This window comes from Bufo gargarizans, chromosome 6 (genome assembly GCF_014858855.1).
Source record: "Bufo gargarizans isolate SCDJY-AF-19 chromosome 6, ASM1485885v1, whole genome shotgun sequence".
Taxonomy (NCBI): Eukaryota; Metazoa; Chordata; class Amphibia; order Anura; family Bufonidae; genus Bufo; species Bufo gargarizans.
This window is the reverse complement of record NC_058085.1, coordinates 60,639,500-60,660,581: the sequence shown is the minus strand read 5'-3', so window position 1 is coordinate 60,660,581 and position 21,082 is coordinate 60,639,500. Positions and strand designations below refer to the sequence as shown.

Here is a 21,082-nt window from a genome sequence, read left to right as displayed (position 1 = left end):
AGTGCTTCTCTCCCCTCGTTCTAGAAAGTGACCCGTTAAATTTCACTGTGGCGAAACCAACCTCGCCACGGTGTTTTGGAGGGGGCTGTTTGAAGGCCTCTTGCCTCAGGATTATGGCCCATAGTAACTTTTAAACCCCTGAACCTATTCCAGGGAATTTTGGACAGGTTTGTCCCCCAAGTTATACTGTTTAAATTGATGTAAGTTATATGTATGGACAATGTAACCTCACAAAGTTATAACAACTTATAATAAGTGTAACTTGTCAGCTTGGGAGGAATATGCTGGGTGTGGTTCTATTGTCCCATTGTCCAATTGTGTGTTTAAATGGTGATGTCTGTCCTGTTGTCTCCACATGTGTATTGGTGATCTCCCCTTTGTCCTGAGAGATAATTGGATTGTCTTCGGTCGTCTCCCAGGCAGAGAGGAGGAAACCATGATGCATTGTGGGGATATGTTGTATCTGTTCTGTGTCGCAGTCTCCCTTCTGGTCCTCTAGGGGGCGGGAACGATTGGTTGCTGTATTTACATTGTGTGTGTTGTGAATTACTGATTGGTTGGATTTCAAAACCCTGTGGGCAGTACTATGTTTGGTTTTTATCAATAAAAGAGGCTGTACTTGAAGTACAGTCAGACTACTGCTGACCCTCAAGACGGAGCCTTGTCTCGTTATTGGGGGGATTCCCTGTATGCTGTTGGAGACTGATTGCCAGGAGTGTAAGCTGACGGATACGCTTTTCCTGTTCGTCTGACTGACAGCTATTTGCGAGGTTCCAGTTTGGAGTGCTATTTTGTATCCAGTTCGGGAGGTTGGTGTTCTGCAGTAGCTGTGCCTGTCTCTCGGAAAGGGGCATATCGTCTAAACGGATTTTAACCCCTTGTCTGCTGAAACGGTGCCGTTACATTGGTGGCAAGCAGCGGGATCGTTCCTACAGCCAGAAGGACAGCTACAGGAGACACCATTTCTTTGGATTTTACAACTTAAGGGCAACGCATGTCTCAGTACAGTGACCCTAAAAGCACCAGGATGGAACCAGCAGTGGAGTACAGATACTCTGTGGAGGAATTTGACCGTATGATGTGGTTGCGGCTGAACTTCTTCGGACCCAATCCAGCTGAGAAATACGTGAAGTTCGTGAGGAATCTAGTGTCTAAGACCCTACTATACCGGGCAGAAAATGACGGTCAGCTGCCACGTTGGGTGGACCTCCATCGGAAGTTACGGTTGCGGGACAGTGGAAGCCCAGTCTCCATTCCCCAGCGGCAGTGTGAAGTGCAGAGAGAGGAGAGCAGCGGCCTCCCTCCCCAGCGGCAGGCTGAGTTACAGGGGGCAGAGGTAGTTGTTCCTGCCCCCCAGCAGCAGCATGATTTTTTGGGAATTGGGAGCCTAGTCTCCATTCCCCAGCGGCAGTGTGAAGTGCAGGGAGGGGAGAGCAGCGGCCTCCCTCCCCAACGGCAGGCTGAGTTACAGGGGGCAGAGGTAGTTGTTCCTGCCCCCCAGCAGCAGCATGATTTTTTGGGAATTGGGAGCCGAGTCTCCATTCCCCAGCGGCAGACGGAGTTACAGGGGGCAGAGACAGTCGGTCCTGTCCCCCAGCGGCAGAGTGTCCTACAGGGAATAGAGAGCCCAGTCTCCTTTCCCCAGCAGCAGGACACTGTATTGGGAGCGGAGGCGGTCGGTCGCCCTCCCCAGCGGCTGGAAGTATGTATGGGAGAGGAGATCGATACCCCCTCTCCCCAGCGGCAGCTTAACGCACCAAGGGGAGACAGTAAGCCCCACAACAGTGCAGATGGGACCGTGGTCTCTGCACTTACAGCACAGGGGGTAGGGACAGTTGTTCCTGCCCCCCAGCAACAGGGAAGTTTAGCCAAAGGGGAGACAGTCGGTTTCCCCCTCCAACAACCAGACTCCAACCAGGCTTCTTCCATGGTAGCGCTGGTACCAGGGCAGAGTCCCGCTGATCCCTGCCCACAAAGCAACTTCCACTCCAAGCCAGGAAGCAACTCAAGAGACCGGGAGTACCAGCTACCAATATAACCTTGGTGGATTCACTGGACAGAGACAGCCTACTAAATTCAACAGGTCCAGTATTGGGTTGTGGGTGGGCTGCCAGACTAACTCAGGTACCGACCGGCGTGAGGTCAGGTATCTGGTTAGTCTTCCCTGGGGGGGGGGAGATGTGTGGCGAAACCAACCTCGCCACGGTGTTTTGGAGGGGGCTGTTTGAAGGCCTCTTGCCTCAGGATTATGGCCCATAGTAACTTTTAAACCCCTGAACCTATTCCAGGGAATTTTGGATAGGTTTGTCCCCCAAGTTATACTGTTTAAATTGAGGTAAGTTATATGTATGGACAATGTAACCTCACAAAGTTATAACAACTTATAATAAGTGTAACTTGTCAGCTTGGGAGGAATATGCTGGGTGTGGTTCTATTGTCCCATTGTGTGTTTAAATGGTGATGTCAGTCCTGTTGTCTCCACATGTGTATTGGTGATCTCCCCTTTGTCCCGAGAGATAATTGGATTGTCTTCGGTCGTCTCCCAGGCAGAGAGGAGGAAACCATGATGCATTGTGGGGATATGTTGTATCTGTTCTGTGTCGCAGTCTCCCTTCTGGTCCTCTAGGGGACGGGAACGATTGGTTGCTGTATTTACATTGTGTGTGTTGTGAATTACTGATTGGTTGGATTTCAAAACCCTGTGGGCAGTACTATGTTTGGTTTTTATCAATAAAAGAGGCTGTACTTGAAGTACAGTCAGACTACTGCTGACCCTCAAGATGGAGCCTTGTCTCGTTATTGGGGGGATTCCCTGTATGCTGTTAGAGACTGATTGCCAGGAGTGTAAGCTGACTGATACGCTTTTCCTGTTCGTCTGCTGACAGCTACTTGCGAGGTTCCAGTTTGGAGTGCTATTTTGTATCCAGTTCGGGAGGTTGGTGTTCTGCAGTAGCTGTGCCTGTCTCTCGGAAAGGGGCATATCGCCTAAACGGATTTTAGCCCCTTGTCTGCTGAAACGGTGCCGTTACATTCACATATATTTTGTTTATTCTGCACCGAAATCCATGGCAAATCTGGGTCCCGTTGTTTCCATTTTCTGTCTGTATCTGAAATCCACATCAAGATGGACAAATACAAGGCCTGGTATTCCCACGAGGATTACCCCCTATTGAATTACACACTACAAATCAGTGAAAGAAATCTGATAGTCGGCCTAGTCTTGGATTTCTTCTGCGGATTCCATCGAAATGCACGTCAGATTTTTCTGACTGGTACTTTATATCTATGGGTGTATACATATGGTGAATATTATGAGAATATTTTCATGTGGAACATCTGCAGAGTAATACAGTACTAGTTAAGTAGTTAAGATTTACCTAATTAGATCTACACGGTGCAGAAAATCCATATAAACTACATTGTCATGTGCATGTGTTGTGCTGTCCGAGTTATGGCTTTCAACAGGAATCCATTATATTGTATGCTGCATTATATCTGTTAACCCCTATACTTAGTGTACTGTGCTGCTATCTAGTGGTCATTGTTATATTCGGTTTTATGAAGTTATCTATGGTTGTAATTCCTTATGTTATTCATCTTGTAACTCCTCCTCTTCTGTGAACTCACATCCTGTGTCCTGCAGTCTTTTCCCATTTGTCAGACATGTTTCACAGAGTTCGAGAGAGGATTTTGTTTTGCCTTCTATCATCAATTCTGATTTTCATGTTGTGTGACCAAAGTTGTAGTATATGCCGAATAGCAATCAAAATGGTGCATGGGATATGGTGATGCTGCCAGTATCCTCTTACAATCGGGGAATGAAGGAAAAATTATGAAAGACCCTGTGTAAAAACAAATGATTTGGGGGGAAATGTATCAACCACTGTACACACCATGTGCACCAAAGTGGTCAGAGAAGGGTGGGGAGTGGTCGATGTGAGGCCTGGCATAGCTAGCTAGCATTTCCTGCTCCAATGCTCTCCCTTTCCCTACGCGGTAGCGCAGGGCAATGGCTTTTTTTGTTCACAAACTTACACTGCTAGGCAGAGGCTTCCACCTAGCAGTGTTCCTGGTGACCTCACCGGCACTAATGGGCAGGCTTTACAGGCTAGTGCAGTGCTAATGCCCGCCCATTAGTGCCGGGACGTCACGAGAACACCGCCTAGCAGAGACCTGGTACGTCACCGGATGTGCTGAAAAAGCCCTTTCCTGCGCGATTCAGCGCAGTGCAAGGGAGAGCATTGGAGCACAAAATGCTTCGATGCTCATCTCAGAGGGGCTGCCCGGGTGAAGACAGGGATATGTCCCATTTAAGTGCTTGTTTGTGTATAGATTCAAAATGAAGCAATGGATGACTAAGTGAAAGGTATTATTGTTTTCAGCTGAACTAACGCTACAAGGCATTGTGCCTAGTTTATCAGTAAATTTCCTGGTGACAGACTCCCTTTAAAATCAAAAAGCCTGGTGCACCTAGATTTATACTGGGCAGATGCCTTACCGTTAGGACCATAACCATGCTATAATACATGAAAAAAAAAAAATCTCTAGTATATTTTTCGACAAGTTTGAGGTGAAAAGCAGACCAGAGATCATATATCCAGAGGAAAGGGTGGGGAGGAACAAACTCTGAACGTTGTTAGCTCTGCAATGCTGAAATTCTTCAAACATTTTTATGCTTCTTGGAGCTAACTTCACTTAGCAGGTACTTCTCAGTTCACAACCTTGGGATTTAAAAAGAGTCAGATTCTGCTTCTCATAGTGGGTTAACTTCGCACACACCTCCCAAAATCTGCCTCCTCCACATTTCCACATTTGGCGCGGTCTATATTTTTTTTTTTCTTATTTAATATGATATAAATAGGTCTGTGTGTGAAGCTCTCACTCACACTGCCCGTGCTCTGTGCTCGCTATGGAACACTTTGGTTTCTTTCTCATCCTAAGCGTACTAGCAACGGCATGCCCAGTTCTGAAGGCATGTCCCACAAACTGTCACTGTCATGGAGGAGACCTGCAGCATGTGATTTGCTACAACGCAGGGTTGACTAAGCTTCCAAAGATATCGGAGCAAACTCGTCTGCTCAACGTACAGAAAAATTTATTTCCAGTCCTGGCTCCTAATTCATTCAAAGAAATGAAAGGTCTGGTGTCCCTGCACCTGCAGCACTGCCAAATTCGAGAAGTTTCAAATGGGGCGTTTCGAGGTCTTAAGAAACTCGTCTACCTCTATTTATCCCACAATGATATCAGTGTGATAGGTTCTGGAGCATTTGATGAACTGTCTGAGCTAACTTACTTATACATGGATCACAACAAAATCCTCGAGATACCCAAGGGACTCTTGTCACCGCTTTTAAACCTATTCATCCTTCAACTGAACAACAATAAGGTGCGTGAAGTGAAAGCAGGGACCTTCAGTGGTGCCAAAGACTTGCGGTGGTTGTACCTGGCTGAGAATGAGATCACCACACTGCATCCAGGATCTCTGGATGAAGTGGAAAACTTGGCCATCTTCCACGTAGAGGGAAACCAGCTGAGTACTTACCCACTAGCTGCCCTTAGCAAGCTAAGGGTAGTAGAGGACTTCAAGATATCCCAAAACCCAATCAAAGTCATCCCTGACTATGCCTTCCAGTCCTTTGGCCGATACATGGAGTCTCTGTCCTTGGACCACATGAGTCTGGAGAAGGTGGGTACTCAATATTGAGAAGTTATTGCAGAATTAGTTGTTAAGACCGATGTCTATGTTACAGATGTGTCCACCGTTCCTTTTTTGTTAAGGACTCCAATTTCTTGCTATTGGGTTACATATAGCATAAACAAAGGCCAATAGAGTAACATAATTTTCTAAGTTATCATTGGACTATTGTGAGCCAAGAGGAAAGGTAAGGAAGGACACATCTGTACATAATATTATCTGAGATCCATTACGTAGGTCACAAAAAACATATGAACATGACATTTAAGCAGAAAGAAAGCTATAAACTGAGCTGCTAAGAGGTCAAGAAAGAGTTGACATTGAATTACCAAACTATACACCCTCTCCTTCATACTGCAAACCAAAGAACATTTCTCTGCCTTCAATAACAGAACGTTTATTGACAAGATTTCTCACAACTGGCCGTCTCTGCAATTCACAAAGCAATGCCTGTCTGTGACTCCAAGGCTAGGAGGAGGGAACCTTCACCGCTCACTTCAAACTAGTAAAAAAATGAGGGGAACATAGAGCAGCTCTTAGCAGAAGTTACCAAATTCCACAACATGATATGTCAGGGAAAGAGACATCCACCAATTATGAGCGGGTAGGTTGATGTAGGACCATTTCCTTCTCTAACTAGTTTACTTGAAGCCTCCACGTAAGATCATACGGCAGTGCACAAATGAAAGGTGGAAATTTCCAGTGAGATTCCAGTCAAAGGCAAGAGAAGGGAGTCCAAGGAATGCGTGAGAGAGTTGGAGTGGAGGATGTGAGCATTCGTAGGGAAATTCGTAGGGAATGTTTGTTCCTCAACTTGTCGCCAAACCCACATATTTTTTTCGTTTTAGTTTTCAGAAAAAGCTTTTGCTGGAGTTACAGCCCTGAAGAAGCTTAATATTGAAGGAAACAAGCTAAACCAGCTTCCTTCCGACGTCCCATTTTCGGGCATGCAAAATTTGACACTGGCAAATAATCCTTGGCACTGCTCCTGCCAACTGGCAGCAGTTAGAAGGTGGGTCTGCTTGACATGCATGCGTCTATTAAAATACCATCATTCTAAAATATCAAACTGTGCTTTTGCACTACAATTAGCGGTGTTGATCAGGTATACATCGGGAAGAAGTCCTAATATATACCTGCAAGAGATGTCATTATAAAGGCCTACTACATTTGTCACCCATATTCTCGTATGTTAGAAAAAATATATAAACTCGTAGAAATGTTTTTTCACTGGATGCCTCTGCAAGGAATAGTACAGCAGACTGTTCTATAACTACAGTGGGAAAAATGCAATACCACCTATTCCAGCCCAACAGAGGTCAAAAGAAGACTCTTCTTTAGTGATATGTTTGATGTGTCTTCCGAGTGCTTTCCATGCACATACGGCAAACATAAACTGTAACATGCACTCTGACAGCAGCCTTATCCAAACCTAATGGTATTTATTTGGACACAGATGGATGGACAATAGCCGCTCCCGTCCAGATGCCACTTGTGCAAGCCCATCTCAGTACCGTGGTCAACAGATAAGAGACACAGGAGCTTTCCGAACCTGTAAGCAACCAACAAAGAAATCTCGAAAGGTACACCGTCATTAAAGTGGTATCCTGACTGTATGGCTAGAGGACATCTAGATTAAATGGTATGTGGTTAGTTATACTTGGCATTACCTCTACACTGTATGTTGAGAAATGTTTTTTAGGTACATTTAGGTACTAATGACCAATTTTACCTCTCTAAGGAAATTATTTTCTAACCCTACAAGGTAAGTCAGATATTTTTCCTGGTTCACAATTATCTCCAAACTTTGCTATTCCTCTTCCAACAATTCACAGTCCTCTGTCAGTCTCTACTTCCTGGTCCCTCTTTACACATAGGAAATAACCGTTTATCTAATCACTGGCTCAGAAGGGCCACTGCTGTGGTCAGTTATTGGACAAGTGGTCATTTCCTGTGGTGTCGAGGGACTAGAAAGGGGAGACCAATGAAGAACAGGAAGCACTGGAACAGGAGGAGCAACAGTTGTTAAAGTGAGCATGACACGTGAGCATTTTTTTTGGTAAGGAACCCCTTTAGTCTTTAGTTAGATTATAAATATACCCAACTGTTCAATGCCCTCTGAATTATTATTTTTTCAGATACCTTTTTATTAAGTTTTATCCAAAAACAAACAAAATGCACATCATGTTTACAGTGTCTAAAACAGTTCAGACATATTAGGATATAGTATTGATACGACATTCATAATTGACCAATAAGTAGTACTCAAGTGCAAGCCCACAACTAACTCGCCCCCCCCCCCCCTCACAAGACAATCACAGTAACAATTGGCTGCCAGATATAAAGGAAGAAGAGTAGAAGTAAAGATTCAGGGTTGGTTCCCTGAAGAGAAGGAGAGCGAAGTGGCTCCACCGGGGTAGCAGCAAGGCCTAATCATCAGCACACATCCTTAGTTAGATTTAGGCATACACCACAATATCATAACTCCAGGTTCCCTAGTATTATACTCCCCCTCAATTACGGATGAATGAGTCACCTAGTAAGTGCCAACCACGGACTACAGATTCCAGATCTATCAATCCAGGGACCCCAAATAGCCTCAAATTTCGAGAGGCAGTTTCGCTTGAGATAGACCCCCCTTTCCAGTCTTATAACATTCAGTCTTGCTATGTACTCTGCTATAACAGGAGGCTCATTAAAAAGCTGTTTCACCCACTTTAGGAAAACTGGGCCAAACCCTATCTTTGCCATAACTGCCCAAAGGTACTCCCACTCTATACTATCAAAAGCCTTGGCCGCATCAAGTGAGAACACAGCACTACATCCATCCCCTTCGCCCCCCAACTGAAGGTTAAGGAACAGGCGTCAGATTTTAGGATGTGGATTTCCCAGGCATAAAGCCAGATTGATCTTCATGAATAACAGTATTAATGACGCCTATATTAGCTAGGACCTAGGCTAGTACTTTAATGTCCACTGTCAACAGGGAAATAGGCCGATAAGAATCCACCTGTGTAAGACCCTTACCTGGTTTTGGGATCACTACCACAATTGCCTTTCTCATCGAGCTGGGAAGAATGCCAGTCCGAAGAGAGTCATTGAAGACATTAAGATGGGGGAGTAAGATCTCTTGGAGCTTCTTGTAAAATTCTCCTGTCAAGCCATCCCCACCGGGTGCCTTTTCATTAGGGAGAGACCTCAACGCCATCTCAAGTTCCTCCAGCGAGATTTCCCCATCAAGCAGCTGTCTATGCTCCACAGAGAGAGTAGGCATAGATATGGCTGATAAATAATCATCTCTGTCTGTCGAGTCAACCATCAGCTTAGACTTATATACAACCTTGAAATGAGCATGGAAGACTCCCAAGATATCATTATCCCCCAGTAACCAGGTCCCCCTGTATATTTCTAATAGAGGTCACACAGGAGGGGCCAGATTGTGTTTTGATGACAGTAGCCAGTAAGTGACCAGCACACTCCCCCTGAGTGAAAAACTGGGTCTTAAAAAATTAACTTGCAAATGTTCTTTCAACAAACCCTGGGCTTCCTTCCAACTAGCTGAATTCTCCGGTGAGGGACTTTCGATATATTTACACTCCGTGGACAAAACCCTATTAGAGAGTTCCGCTGTAAGAGCCTTGCTTTTGGTCTTGTGCACACTAATAATTTTGATATACAATCCTCTAACATATGTCTTCATAGCGTCCCATACCATGGGTTCAGATGCAGACCCTATACTGTGACTAAAAAAAGTCTACAATGGCACTAGAAATTGCAGTACTCGTGTCCACTAGATGAAGCCAGAACGGGTTCAGACACCATAGGGGCCTCGGATTGTGCTCCAAAGTCCCTAGACGCAGCTGTAACATAACTGGGGAATTATCAGAAATGCTGCAGAGAAGGTAAGTGACCTCCTGAGTTATAGTCATTAAGGATAGAGATCCAATCACCAGGTCTATTCTGGACAGCGAGTTATGTGAGGAGGAGTAGCACGAAAACTGCCGTTCCCCCTGGTGCATAACCCTCCATAGGTCGCATAAATCAATCTCCGATAGCAACCTAGCCAGTATGGTGGGGAAGCTACCCGGGCCACAGGCAGCTGGGTCAAACTTATCAAGGAACCTATCCAAATACATATTAAAGTCTCCCATCAACAAAATGAGTACATTAGGGAATTTAGCTGCGAATGCTAGAATTGTTTTCATAATCTCACTAGAGAACGGTGGGGGAATGTACACCGCCACCAATATCAGCCTAAAGTGGAATATGGAGCAGTCAACACATACAAACCATCCCTCACTATCAATACAGGTATCTCTAGCAGCAAAGGGAAGAGTTCTATGTACCAGGAGACTAACTCCTCGCGCATGTGTGGCATAGGTAGAGTGGAACTCATGCACCATCCATGCCTTATGAATCAGATGGATTTTATCGGGAGTAAGAGGTGTTTCAGAAAGACAGAGGATTGCTGGTTGGTGTGTTTGCAAAGCGTGAAAGACAGCATGTCGTTTAGAAGTCTGGCCTAATCCCCTCACGTTCCAAGCAATAATCTTAAGGGTACCCATTATCAAACCAACTCCAGAAAAGAACCAGCCCAGTGCCACTTACCCCGAGGGAGCCATCGCACAGCCCAATGAAAAACATACATAATTTCTCAGGTACCCCCTAAACCCACCGAAATAAACCCGCTAACAAAACAGACATTTCTCCCTGCAGTGGAGAAGCTGGGGTAAAAGAAATTCCTGATCCCTGAATGTACGGTACATACAGACTAACAAAACTAGAATAGGATCTGCCTAGTGCTGCTTTGGCGCTCAATATCTCAATATTGTAACCTGCCGCAGTACAGAACAACAAAAAAATGATAAAACTAAATGCTGAAAGGAAGGTAATAAAGAAACTCCCCCTGCCCAGTGTTACATTTATCCAACAGAGAGTCTTATTAGGAACTGGTATGTAACCAGCTAACCCACAAAGTATTGGACGCAGCTCAAGTACCACATAGAGTCCATAGTGTCCTCAAGTGTTGCCACGCAGATCCTTCTCATGAGTGTCTAGCCACTGACATGCTGCTGCTGGATTATCAAACATATGCGTTCTATCTCCTGCCACCACACGCAATCTGGTGGAGTAGATCATTGAATAGGGTAGCTTTAGTAGCTTATGACATCCAGGACGTGTGCTCTTCGTTTTTGTACCTCCGCAGAAAAATCTGGAAACAAGAATACACGATTGCCATTGATAGTAAGATCTGCACAGTCTCATGCGCCTCTCAAAATCGCATTCCGATCTTTAAAATGCAGAATATTGATCAGAAGAGGTGTCAGCGCCGCCGCTGGGGGTGGAGGGCAAAATGGTACACGGTGAGCCCGCTCAATAGCGAATAGTGGACAGTCTCTCTCTTTCAATTTTATCAGCAAGCCATTTCTCCATAAACGTAACAGCATCAGCTCCCTCAGCATGTTCAGGCACACCAATTATTCGGATATTATCACGTCTCAGTCTATTCTCAAGATCATCAGATTTACATATAAGCAGTGAGACATTGTGTATTACACGCTGAAGGTCTCTTTTTACAGGCGTACCTGATCCTCCATTGTACTTAGTCGGCCCTCCATCTCACCAATCCCCTCCTTCACTTGCCTCATGTCTTGTCTGATAAGTAAAATTTCCTCCTTGAGACCCCCCATATGCGTATTAAACGAGGTGGCAATGCGCCACTGCTGCAAAAACGTCTTTGATGGTGGGTTCTATCTCAGGAGCAGCCCCCATGTCCAGTAGTGTATTGACCTCAGTCTCTGTTAATGGTATAGGGCAGGATCCGGCATTCCCAGTGGCGTCTGTAAGTTCGGATGCCTTGTCTACCTATAGATCTGGGGTGTTTGCCGAGAGTGTCGAAGAGCAGGCAAACTTTTCTAGCCGCACAGCCATTTCTGACATCTTCGCAGCTTGCACGGTGCCCTGTTTGGCTAACGTAACAAGGCTGCATTCCTTCCCCTCCTTTTCTTTGGACTTTTGGCATGTCATGTTGTCGCTGGAAGGTCGCAGGGTAAGCAGTTCCACACAGGCTAGTGGTAAGTTGTCCAGTAAAACAGCAAGTAAACAGAGAATTTACAGGAGACTTAGCCAGGAACTCAACACCATGCATCTGCTAACATGCCCGGTCAGGCCATGCCCCCTCTGAATTTTTTCTACTCAATCTTGATATTGTACCTGGGTATATTATTTCTCTTATGTTAAAGGAGTTGTCCCCACCTCGAACATTGGTGGCATATTGTTAAGGTTTTTAAATGCTCCAGAATTATCACAGTGGTTCAGGTTGGAGCCTCTGTAGGCTGCATGTCTAAAAGTTTAAGCCAACTTTTAGTTGTCTTCCTTTTTTCAGATTTTTACATCAGGAATGTTGGCACATTATGGTGCCAGGTCACATTTTAGACCACACCTCTGTTCCCACACATCCCCTTGTTCAACATGTAAAGAAAAAACCCACCAGATGCAACTTTTTGCTCCAGCATTGGAAATAAAATCAAGGTGGAGATTTAATTTTAGCCATGTTTTTTTCTTCTTCTAAATAATACTCTTTTCACATAATTTTTATAGGCTTCGTTTGGCATATATGTCAGGAAGATTCCACTTCGTATATGCCAAACGTAAAGCCCCAAGAATGGCACTATATAAAAGAGTATACTGCACGGTAAACATTTTTGGTGGCCTACTGTAGACAGCACTGTTTCAGGATTTTTGCTCCTCATCAGTACAGAACAGGATATTGGTTGGTTGGATGAGGGGATCACAGTTCTTATTGAAGAGACACAGCAGTGTATGTTCTTCTTGAAGAGACACAACAGGCTATGCTCCATGGGGAAAAAAACAATGCAAATTAGCCCATCTCATACCAAATTGGCAAGCTTTTTTCCCATGCAGAACTGCCTAAAAAATAAGTCTCCATATAGAGATGTGTCTCTTCAATAAAAACCAGTACCCCACTTGCTCATGCTGAATCTAAGGCATCTCTTCTAGCCGAACAGGCAAGAGTCCCACTATGGTGATGTCCACAGAAGAGGTGCCTCTAGTTTGGCTGATATAAGCTAATAATATCTCTAGTGACTCAAATTCTAACACCTGTCCCATTTAAACAGGCACCTACTAAACAGACTCGGTAACTGTGACGCTGTCGACCTGCAAACTACTGACCTGTAGGACCTTCCAGAAGATTTCCCCCCCTTTGATTCAAGCCTTCGCATAGGTCTACATTCTGAATCTGCATTTACCAAGGCACACCATCCTGTATGCATGTACTAATGTGATCAGCTAAAAGTTCTCCCACTTCTAATGATGTGATCTACTAGGTACATACGTACATGTACTACATACATCTTATACAACATAAAAACATAGAGAAAGTCTAGCAAACTAAAAATAAACCTATCTGCTAATAATTATATATAAAGAATATAATAGTGCTGGCACACGTGTGCCATATATAAGCCAAATACACTATAACACATCAACAAGTAACACAGTTAACGTCCATTCGTCATCATTAGTGCAAAGACTGACGAGAGCCCTTAAATGTAAGGGTGGCTCCACTGCTAGATGATGTACAGTGAGTTATATGATATATATATATATATAAAATGTATGTAAATGTATATGTATACGTAAAATGTTAAGCTGTTCAATATAACAGAAAACAAAAAAGAGTAAACTGAAATCCAAAAAGTTGCTGTCTTATGTTTCGCACACATGAAATGTTACAAGGTGTCTTTTCTTAACTGGATCTGTCTGTGTTATTAGGAATAAACTATATTTCTACATTATGCGAAGCAGGTGGATGGAGATTCTGCTTTTCTCCCCTAACTTACCTGGAAGAGTATTTACTGGAGAACATATAATTTTTTATTAGACTTCAAGAAAAAAAAAATTCTGCACAGTAAGTCGGCTGCATTTATATGCCCATATTTGCAGTGCATGGGAAGTCCATTTATTTTGTGCCACAAACAGGTTTGGATCACACGAGAGGGAGGCACAAAATCGACAGACCTGAGCACAAATAGGGTTGTGCAGGGTTGTGAGTGTCACTTTAGGTATGGAACAGTACAGCCTTAAGTTCCACCCAAACTACTGTCCCTACCTACTTGGATGATCCGGCCTAAAGGGAGGTCCCCAACTGAGCAACAGTCCCTAACCTGGCTAAGTGCACAGGAGTAGTCAAACAGACTGGGTCAGAACCAGATGATCACAACTAGGACCAAATCAGAATCATAGAGCAAAGCTAATAACAAGCCTAAGTCAAAACCAGAGAGTCACAAGAAACAAAATGAGAGACAAACACAGAGCCAAATACCAGACAGGGTTAGCACCAGAAGATAACGTCAATGGTACAATCTTCAGCCAGAGGCGAAGTCACAAACTAGCCAAAGGTCAGAGATCCAGGAATCTGAGAGTTTAAACAAAACACACTTGTGAGGCAGGAGGACCAAGAACAGTCTCCTGTTAAAATATCCCACTGCAAGGAAGTACGGGATGCGGTGTCGAGCCTGATTGGACCAATATCCCTGCAATCTGAACAGTGCTGCTGTCGGCACACACACAAGACGCCAGTGCTAAGCCTTAATGGTGCAGTGGTCTTGATCATTGATAGGCAATGATACCACAATGATGCCACGCTCCTGTGCAACCATAGAGAGGCTGGGCTCACTGCATACAGGTAAGTACGTGAGTCAACCAACATTTGACTAAGTCTGTGAAGGTTCTCATTTATCCAGGTCATGGTATATATCTGTAAAGAATAAATCAAGGCAACTGGACGTTCTTCCAACGAGCTTTCTCAATTCTGAGTGATTGTACAAAAAATTCTGGGAATAAATATGCAACATTTGACTAAGGGCTAATCCTAAGAGTGTTATCCTCAAAGTCCTTTGGTTTTCATCCTTTAACTCATGTACAGGGATCTGGACTTTGCTACAGGGAAAACCACTAGGCTGCTACCGCTTGGAGTTGTCTCTGTGTGACTGACAGCTGACCCACAGGGGTCAGAGACACCGAGAGGTCAAGCAAAGAACATGGTAAGGGACAGGCTGAGTTCAGGGCAAGCAGAGTACATGCTACATGGAAAACGGTCTGAGGTCAGGGCTGGCAGCAGAGCGACAATAGAGGTCAGGCAACAGAAGCACTATTGGCTGGTGAATATATGGCACTCTGGCACTTTACTGTAAGTGGTTAAGGGAGCACGTGCATGAGCCTTACGGGCAGAGGAGGAGAGGCCTTTCTGGCAAGCAGACCGCAGCCTGCGTGGAGGGACCGAGCAGGCCAGCCCCGCCAGAAAGAAGGCGACAGTGGTAGGCAGTCTGGGCTGCCAGGAAAGGGGAGTAGAGCAGCGTGGGCCAGCAATTTGTCGGTCTGTTCCTACTGAAGAGGAAGAAGGTGGAAATGATCACCTTTCAGCTATAAAATGTGTGGACTGTAGTGCGCAAGAATAAAAAAGGTGGACTGTTCTCAGATATTACAGTGATGATGTAGATTAAACAATGTAAAAATATTGGGTATCTTATACGTGGAAGAGTAAGAGGATTTTTTATTGCATAAAAAATGGGGGGGGGGGGGGGAGAAAATCTGGTGTTTATACTATTCCTGGCCATTTTCTCAATTAAAAAAAAAACTAAAAAAACTAAAAATGAAAATATAATGACATAAAAACATAAGCTTTCAAATAAAATAAATGTTTACCTTGGTTTGTAATGCATTGAAAAGATTTAAAGGAGACATTTAGTAATAACTGTGTAAGAGGCACACTCCTCTTAATTGTGGTGCGCAGGTCCATGGAATGGAAATCTAGACAGCAAGGGAGCTGGTGTAGATCTCCACCATAATCTAGTCAGCCTTACACAGCCCACTTTTTGCAAACCTCAAAAAAAGTTTGCAAAATTTTGCAAACTGGCTCACCAACCTCTGCCACTTGTTGGCACCAGTTTTCAAGCCCACAGAGGATAATAAATGTCCTCCTAAATTCAAATTTTGGAATATTTAGAGATTAAAGGGGTTATTCAAGACTATAAAAGTTCCCAGAGCGGCCAACCCACTGTGGCGATCTTACTGTACTTACCTGTCCCCGCTGTTGGGTTCAGTCTCTATCATTCCATGGCTGGTTCTTCATCTCCCTGGTGTGCTGATATCATCATGATGATGGAGTGTAGGCACGTGACCATTGCAGCCAATAGCTGTCCCCAGCGGTGACCTGGTCCCTTAGCATCATGTGACCATTTGTCATAACACAAGGCGAGCCATTCACCACTGTGGTCAGTGACTGCCGCCCCCCCATCAACAGGTAGTTGATATCAGCACAGCAGGGAGATAAAGAGCAGGCCATGGAATGATAGAGGCTGAACCCAGCGGCGGGGACCAGGTAAGTATAATCAGCACCATGGATCGGCCACTCTGTTAAGTTTGATATAATGTCGGACAACCCCTTTAAAGGGCATGATCAAACAGAGCTTAAAGGGTTGTACCATCTCTACGTTTATGGCATTTTGCTAGGATATGCCATAAATGTCTCACCTCTAGTACCCGCTCCTATGTTCAGAACGGGACCCCTGAAGTGAAAGAAAGCACAAAGCACATGTGCAGTGTCCTACTCGTTCACCGCTACAGAAATACTGGAAATAGCCGAACCAGCATGGCTGCGCAGCTGCTCTCCCTTCCCTTCGGGGGTCCCGTTCTAGGATGGGAGATTGGACAACTCCTTTTAAATGATTTTTGGCTCATGGGATTTGAAGATTTCTGACCACCCAGAAAAATCTATCATCTAGTCGTGTCCTTTAGGTCTCATACACATGGCAGCACTATGTGATGGAGCTTGTATGGTGGCGCATGGAATCCCTACAGCTCTGTACGTGTGCTGCCATATGATGCATCCATACGGTGCTGTATTATGGAGACATTCTCCCCTATGAACAATGCTTCTAAATGACAATTTCTCTGTAATATGACATCCGATGCAGCATGACTTTTTTTTCCTTTTGTTGGGTTTATAATGTACCCGATTGGCAACTTTGTTCCTATATTATGTCCATGGGGTCTGGAAGAGCCAAAAGCTCATGAATATGAGGACTCACTAGTGTGCGCTTTATAAAGAGTGGACTCTTTTAGCAAAACATCTGTGTCAGTTTGAGAAAGCGACCCTGCGTTTTCATCAGGCAGCAGAAAACTGCTGACAGATTTCCTTTCCTACTGGTGGCCCCACAAAGCTTCAGCACCTGTCCCGGGATAAGCTATGATGGTCCGACCTTAACACCTGAAATGTGTGACTGTTCAATATTTTGCTCTGAGTTTGGACTAAGGTAAGTGTCTCCGAGTTCATTCAGTACACATGCAATGCAGTAGCCTTACCAGCGCCTGTAAATAGGGTTGCCACCTTTCCCAACAAAAAATACCAACCAAGCTAAGCCACACCCCAAATAGGGTGTGGTTTTGGGGGCGTGGCTTAACACAGGGTGTTAAATCGCTATTATACTGTGGCTCCCAATAATATTAATGCCCTCATTAGTGCCCCCAGTAATAGTAATGCCTCCATTAGCGCCCGCCAGAATCAATATTGTCCACATTAGCGCCCCAGAATTAATACTGTCCACATTAGTGCCCCCAGTAATATTAATGCCCCCATTAGCGCCACCCAGAATTAATATTGTCCACATCAGTGCCCCCAGTAATATTAATGCCCCATTAGTGCACCCCAAAATTAATGCCCCATTAGTGCCACCCAGAATTAATAATGCCCCCATTAGTGGGGGTAATAGTAATGTCCCCATTAGCACCCCCAGTAATAATAATGCCCCATTAGTGCACCCCAGAATTAATGCCCCCCTTTAGTGCCCCCCCATTTGTGTCCCCAGGAAGAATAATGCCCCCCAGGAAGAATAATGCCACCCAATAGTGCCCCCCCAGGGAGAATAATGCCCCCCCCCATTTGTGTCCCCAGGAAGAATAATGCCCCCCAGGAAGAATAATGCCACCCATTAGTGCCCCCAGTTAGGATAATGCCCCCCCCCATTAGTGCTGCCAGTTAGAATAATGCCCCCCCATTAGTGCCCCCAGTTAGAATAATGCCCCCGTTAGTGCCCCCTGTTTGCGTCTGAAAAAAACAACAACACTCATCTCCTCCATTTGCTTGTGCTGCGGTGAACGCCAGCGGCTGACAGGAAGCTCAGTGCAGGACCTGCGCTCCAGCGTGGTGACGTCTCGCAGGTCCGGTCCTGCAGTCAGCAGCATGAGAAAATGGAGGAGGTGAGTGCTTTATTTATTTTTACCATTGCCGGTACAAAAAAATTACCAGCACCAGCAACCCTTCCTGTAAACATAGTTTCATGAACCTGAACTAACACTAGGATTACAGAGCTGCTCCTGTAATAATGCCATCAGAATAATCCACCTAGAACGTACTGTCCCCGGCCTGTACAGGGAATAAAAGAAACCTCTGCACGATTGTTCTCTGTTCTCCATAGCAATCAGCTGCAAACAGTCTTAAAGGGGTATTCCTGTCAACATTTCTGGCATGTCGGTATTATACGGCACAAAGTCAGACAGATGAGGGTCTTGTCTACAGAACGGGGCTCCGAAGTGAAGGAGAACACATTGTGATGTGTGGTGTCCTCTCCATTCACTGTTATGAGACTTCCAAAAAGAGCACGCTCGTCTATATTCGGAGGTCCCATAGCAGTGAGTTGAGAGAAAGCTGCACAAACATGGCCACCTCTCCATGTACCACTATAGGACTGCCGAAAATAGCTTGGAACTCCTATAGGAGGGTGGTCTTACATGCACAGTGTGCTCTCCCTTTACTTCCGAAGCTCCGAGGTCCTACATCTAGGAGTGGGTCCTAGATGTAGGATGTGCATGTATCAGTCCTAGCAATATGCCACAAATTTTGGGAGGGAAAAGCCATTAAAGGGCGACAGATAAAATATAAGCACATGGTGGATGGAGTGAAGTTCATTCAAGAGGACCTACTTCTATTACTACTCCTGACGTGCCCGTTTGAGTGAATACTCAACTTCTCCATGCGATAACCATCCTGGAACATCTCTTTTCATAAGGGCTTATTCACATGACTGTAATTCTGGGTCCCCATTCGTTCCACAATTTTGCGGGACGAATGCGGACCCATTCATTTCAATGGGGTCGCAAAAGATGTGGACAGCGCACCCATGTGCTGTCCGCATCCGTAGTTCCGTTCCGCGGCCCCACAAAAAATATACAGCATGTTCTATTCTTGTTCCCAATAGTGAACAAGAATAAGCATTCTCATAGCGCTGGTCATGTGTGGTCTAAAAAATTTGGAACGCACACGGCCGGTATCTGTGTTTTTCCGCAATTTGCAGACCACAAAACACTTACAGTCGTGTGAATGCACCCTTAGGGCTCATGCACAAGACCGTATGTATTTTGCGGTCCGCAAAAAATACAGATAAAGTCCGTTTGCATTCAGTATTTTCTGGAACGGAACAGCTGGCCCCTAATAGAACAGTACTATCATTGTCCGCAATGCGAACAGTAATAAGACATGTTCTATTTTTTGGGGGAACGGACATACGGAAATGGAATGCACATGGAGCAACTTCCATTTTTTTACGGACCCATTGAGATGAATGGTTCCACATACGGTCCGCAAAAAAAACTAAAAACGTAACGGACATGGAAAGAAAATATGTTCGTGCGCATGAGCCCTTACTCTGTATTGTTCCTCTGTTATTCCTCCTGAATATGCATACAGATGCTGGATATCCTCCTGTGGTCATTCCAAGCTCTGTCATCATGCACCCGTAGTTCATCCAAGGTGGTTGTTGGCTGCTGTGCATGGGAGACCCATTGCACCATCCAGTCCCAGACATTCTTGATGGGGGCGAGATCGAGCTGGCCAAGGGAGCTGCTTGATACCCTAAAGAGTACGTTGTGTGGCGATGGCAGTGTAGCTGGCCAGCTAAGACCTGTCCTAGGTTGCTAACATAGCGTATATGTTTACACAGCTAGACCTGCCAATAACCTTAATACAGTTCCTATGTTTGTGTGTTAAAGACAAAAGCAGAGTTATTTACAGTGACTTCATGTTTGGATGTCATGTAATAGTTATATTTGTGTCCACATAAGCAGAAAAAGATAATATGCCTTTAAGATTCATTATATAATGTAAGGTAAGCTCAATGACACAGCAGATACAACAGAAAGCATAGAGTTAAACTGTTGTTTCTAAGCAGGAGTCTTGACCAATCCTAGCTAGCCTCACACAGCAGGTGTTTTGACCAATCACAGCCAGCCTCACACACAGCTTGTGTGGGAAATTCCCCTAGCAGGAGCTGCTGGAATTATTATTCACCAGAGAGAGGAGCTGAACAGACACACACTCCACTAAGAGCTGTGTTATATGGAAGCATGAGGCCAAAATAGATATTTAAAACAGTTATGCAATGTTCCTACTGTTAATATAGTGATTAGAACGGTATACGGAACTGGTTATATGTGTGTTTACTTACAGTTCCACCAAACCACAAATTCAATTGCATACAAACGAACTACTGAGCCATACAAACCAAACAAATTGCATACAAATGCGAACTGCTCATACCAGATCATAAGCAATTGTATAGAGCAAACTGCAAACCAGGTAGAGCAAGTGAACTATTGGTTAACCTCAGATATACCTCTCAGAGAGATCATAAAGTGCTTAAATAACTTAAAGTGAGAGTACAGACACTGAAGAGAGAAATATATCCACCATTTGATGTTGAATGACAAGATTGAACAGTTGAAACACCATCTTATGCATACCGCCATTTTATGATACTTTATTCAACACGTGTTATGTACATGGACTATCTGTTGCGGAGGCGGCCGTGTTATATATGAAGAAAAGATGAAGAACAGTTGAAGTTAATAAATAAGTAATTTCAAGCATTTAATGTGCTCTTTAAACCTACTGCTTCCATAGAACGGCGCTAAAGGAATTACAGAGTACCAGACAGTCTGGTTAGACTAAAAAGTCAGAGATATCAAAATTCTTCTAATGCCACAGTGCAAAAGGCACTTCATAGTGCTGCGCCTGCCACAGGCAGTGTGTGTGTGTGGGGGGGCGTTAGAACATCATGTCTCCTAACAGAATTAAAATAATGCAGTAGGACTGGATCCACAATATCCTGGATAAAGTGATGTCCATGCCTGCCTCATCAGATACCCTGCTGCAGAACTCAAAAAGGGTGCACTTCCTTGGCTGTTGTGATCAATGACGAAGCTCCACTAGGAGTTTATGCTCTGTTCATCTCAGCACAATCATATTAAGTTTTCTAGGTGTTTTTATCCTTTTCTAGTAGTGTATGTGAATGAGGCACCTTATTATCA

General features: G+C 44.5%; 2 protein-coding genes across 3 annotated transcripts in view; one reads left to right on the top strand and one right to left on the bottom strand.

The window, feature by feature from the left end:
- ACSF2 (acyl-CoA synthetase family member 2) overlaps positions 1-21,082 on the bottom strand; it is a 170,414-nt gene that overhangs the window by 11,428 nt on the left and 137,904 nt on the right. The gene's annotated exons all lie outside the window — the stretch shown is intronic.
- Positions 4,653-13,510, top strand: CHAD (chondroadherin). 2 transcript variants are annotated; one of them, XM_044300138.1, is made up of 4 exons: positions 4,653-5,686; positions 6,544-6,707; positions 7,152-7,278; positions 12,835-13,510. In XM_044300138.1, exons 1-4 carry the CDS (start codon positions 4,910-4,912, stop codon positions 12,856-12,858), a joined length of 1,092 nt encoding a protein of 363 aa, XP_044156073.1. In that variant the 5' UTR covers positions 4,653-4,909; the 3' UTR covers positions 12,859-13,510. The 2 variants fall into 2 exon arrangements, with proteins under 2 accessions (XP_044156073.1, XP_044156074.1); XM_044300139.1 differs by having other exon boundaries at positions 4,662-5,686; positions 7,152-7,337; positions 12,835-13,508.

Excerpts from the sequence above, each read along its gene's own strand:
- CHAD (XM_044300138.1), top strand. The coding sequence starts at position 4,910 with ATGGAACACTTTGGTTTCTTTCTCATCCTAAGCGTACTAGCAACGGCA. Across the intron at positions 5,687-6,543 it reads ACCACATGAGTCTGGAGAAG|TTTTCAGAAAAAGCTTTTGC; the intron begins GTGGGTACTCAA and ends TTTTCGTTTTAG. Across the intron at positions 6,708-7,151 it reads CAACTGGCAGCAGTTAGAAG|ATGGATGGACAATAGCCGCT; the intron begins GTGGGTCTGCTT and ends ATTTGGACACAG.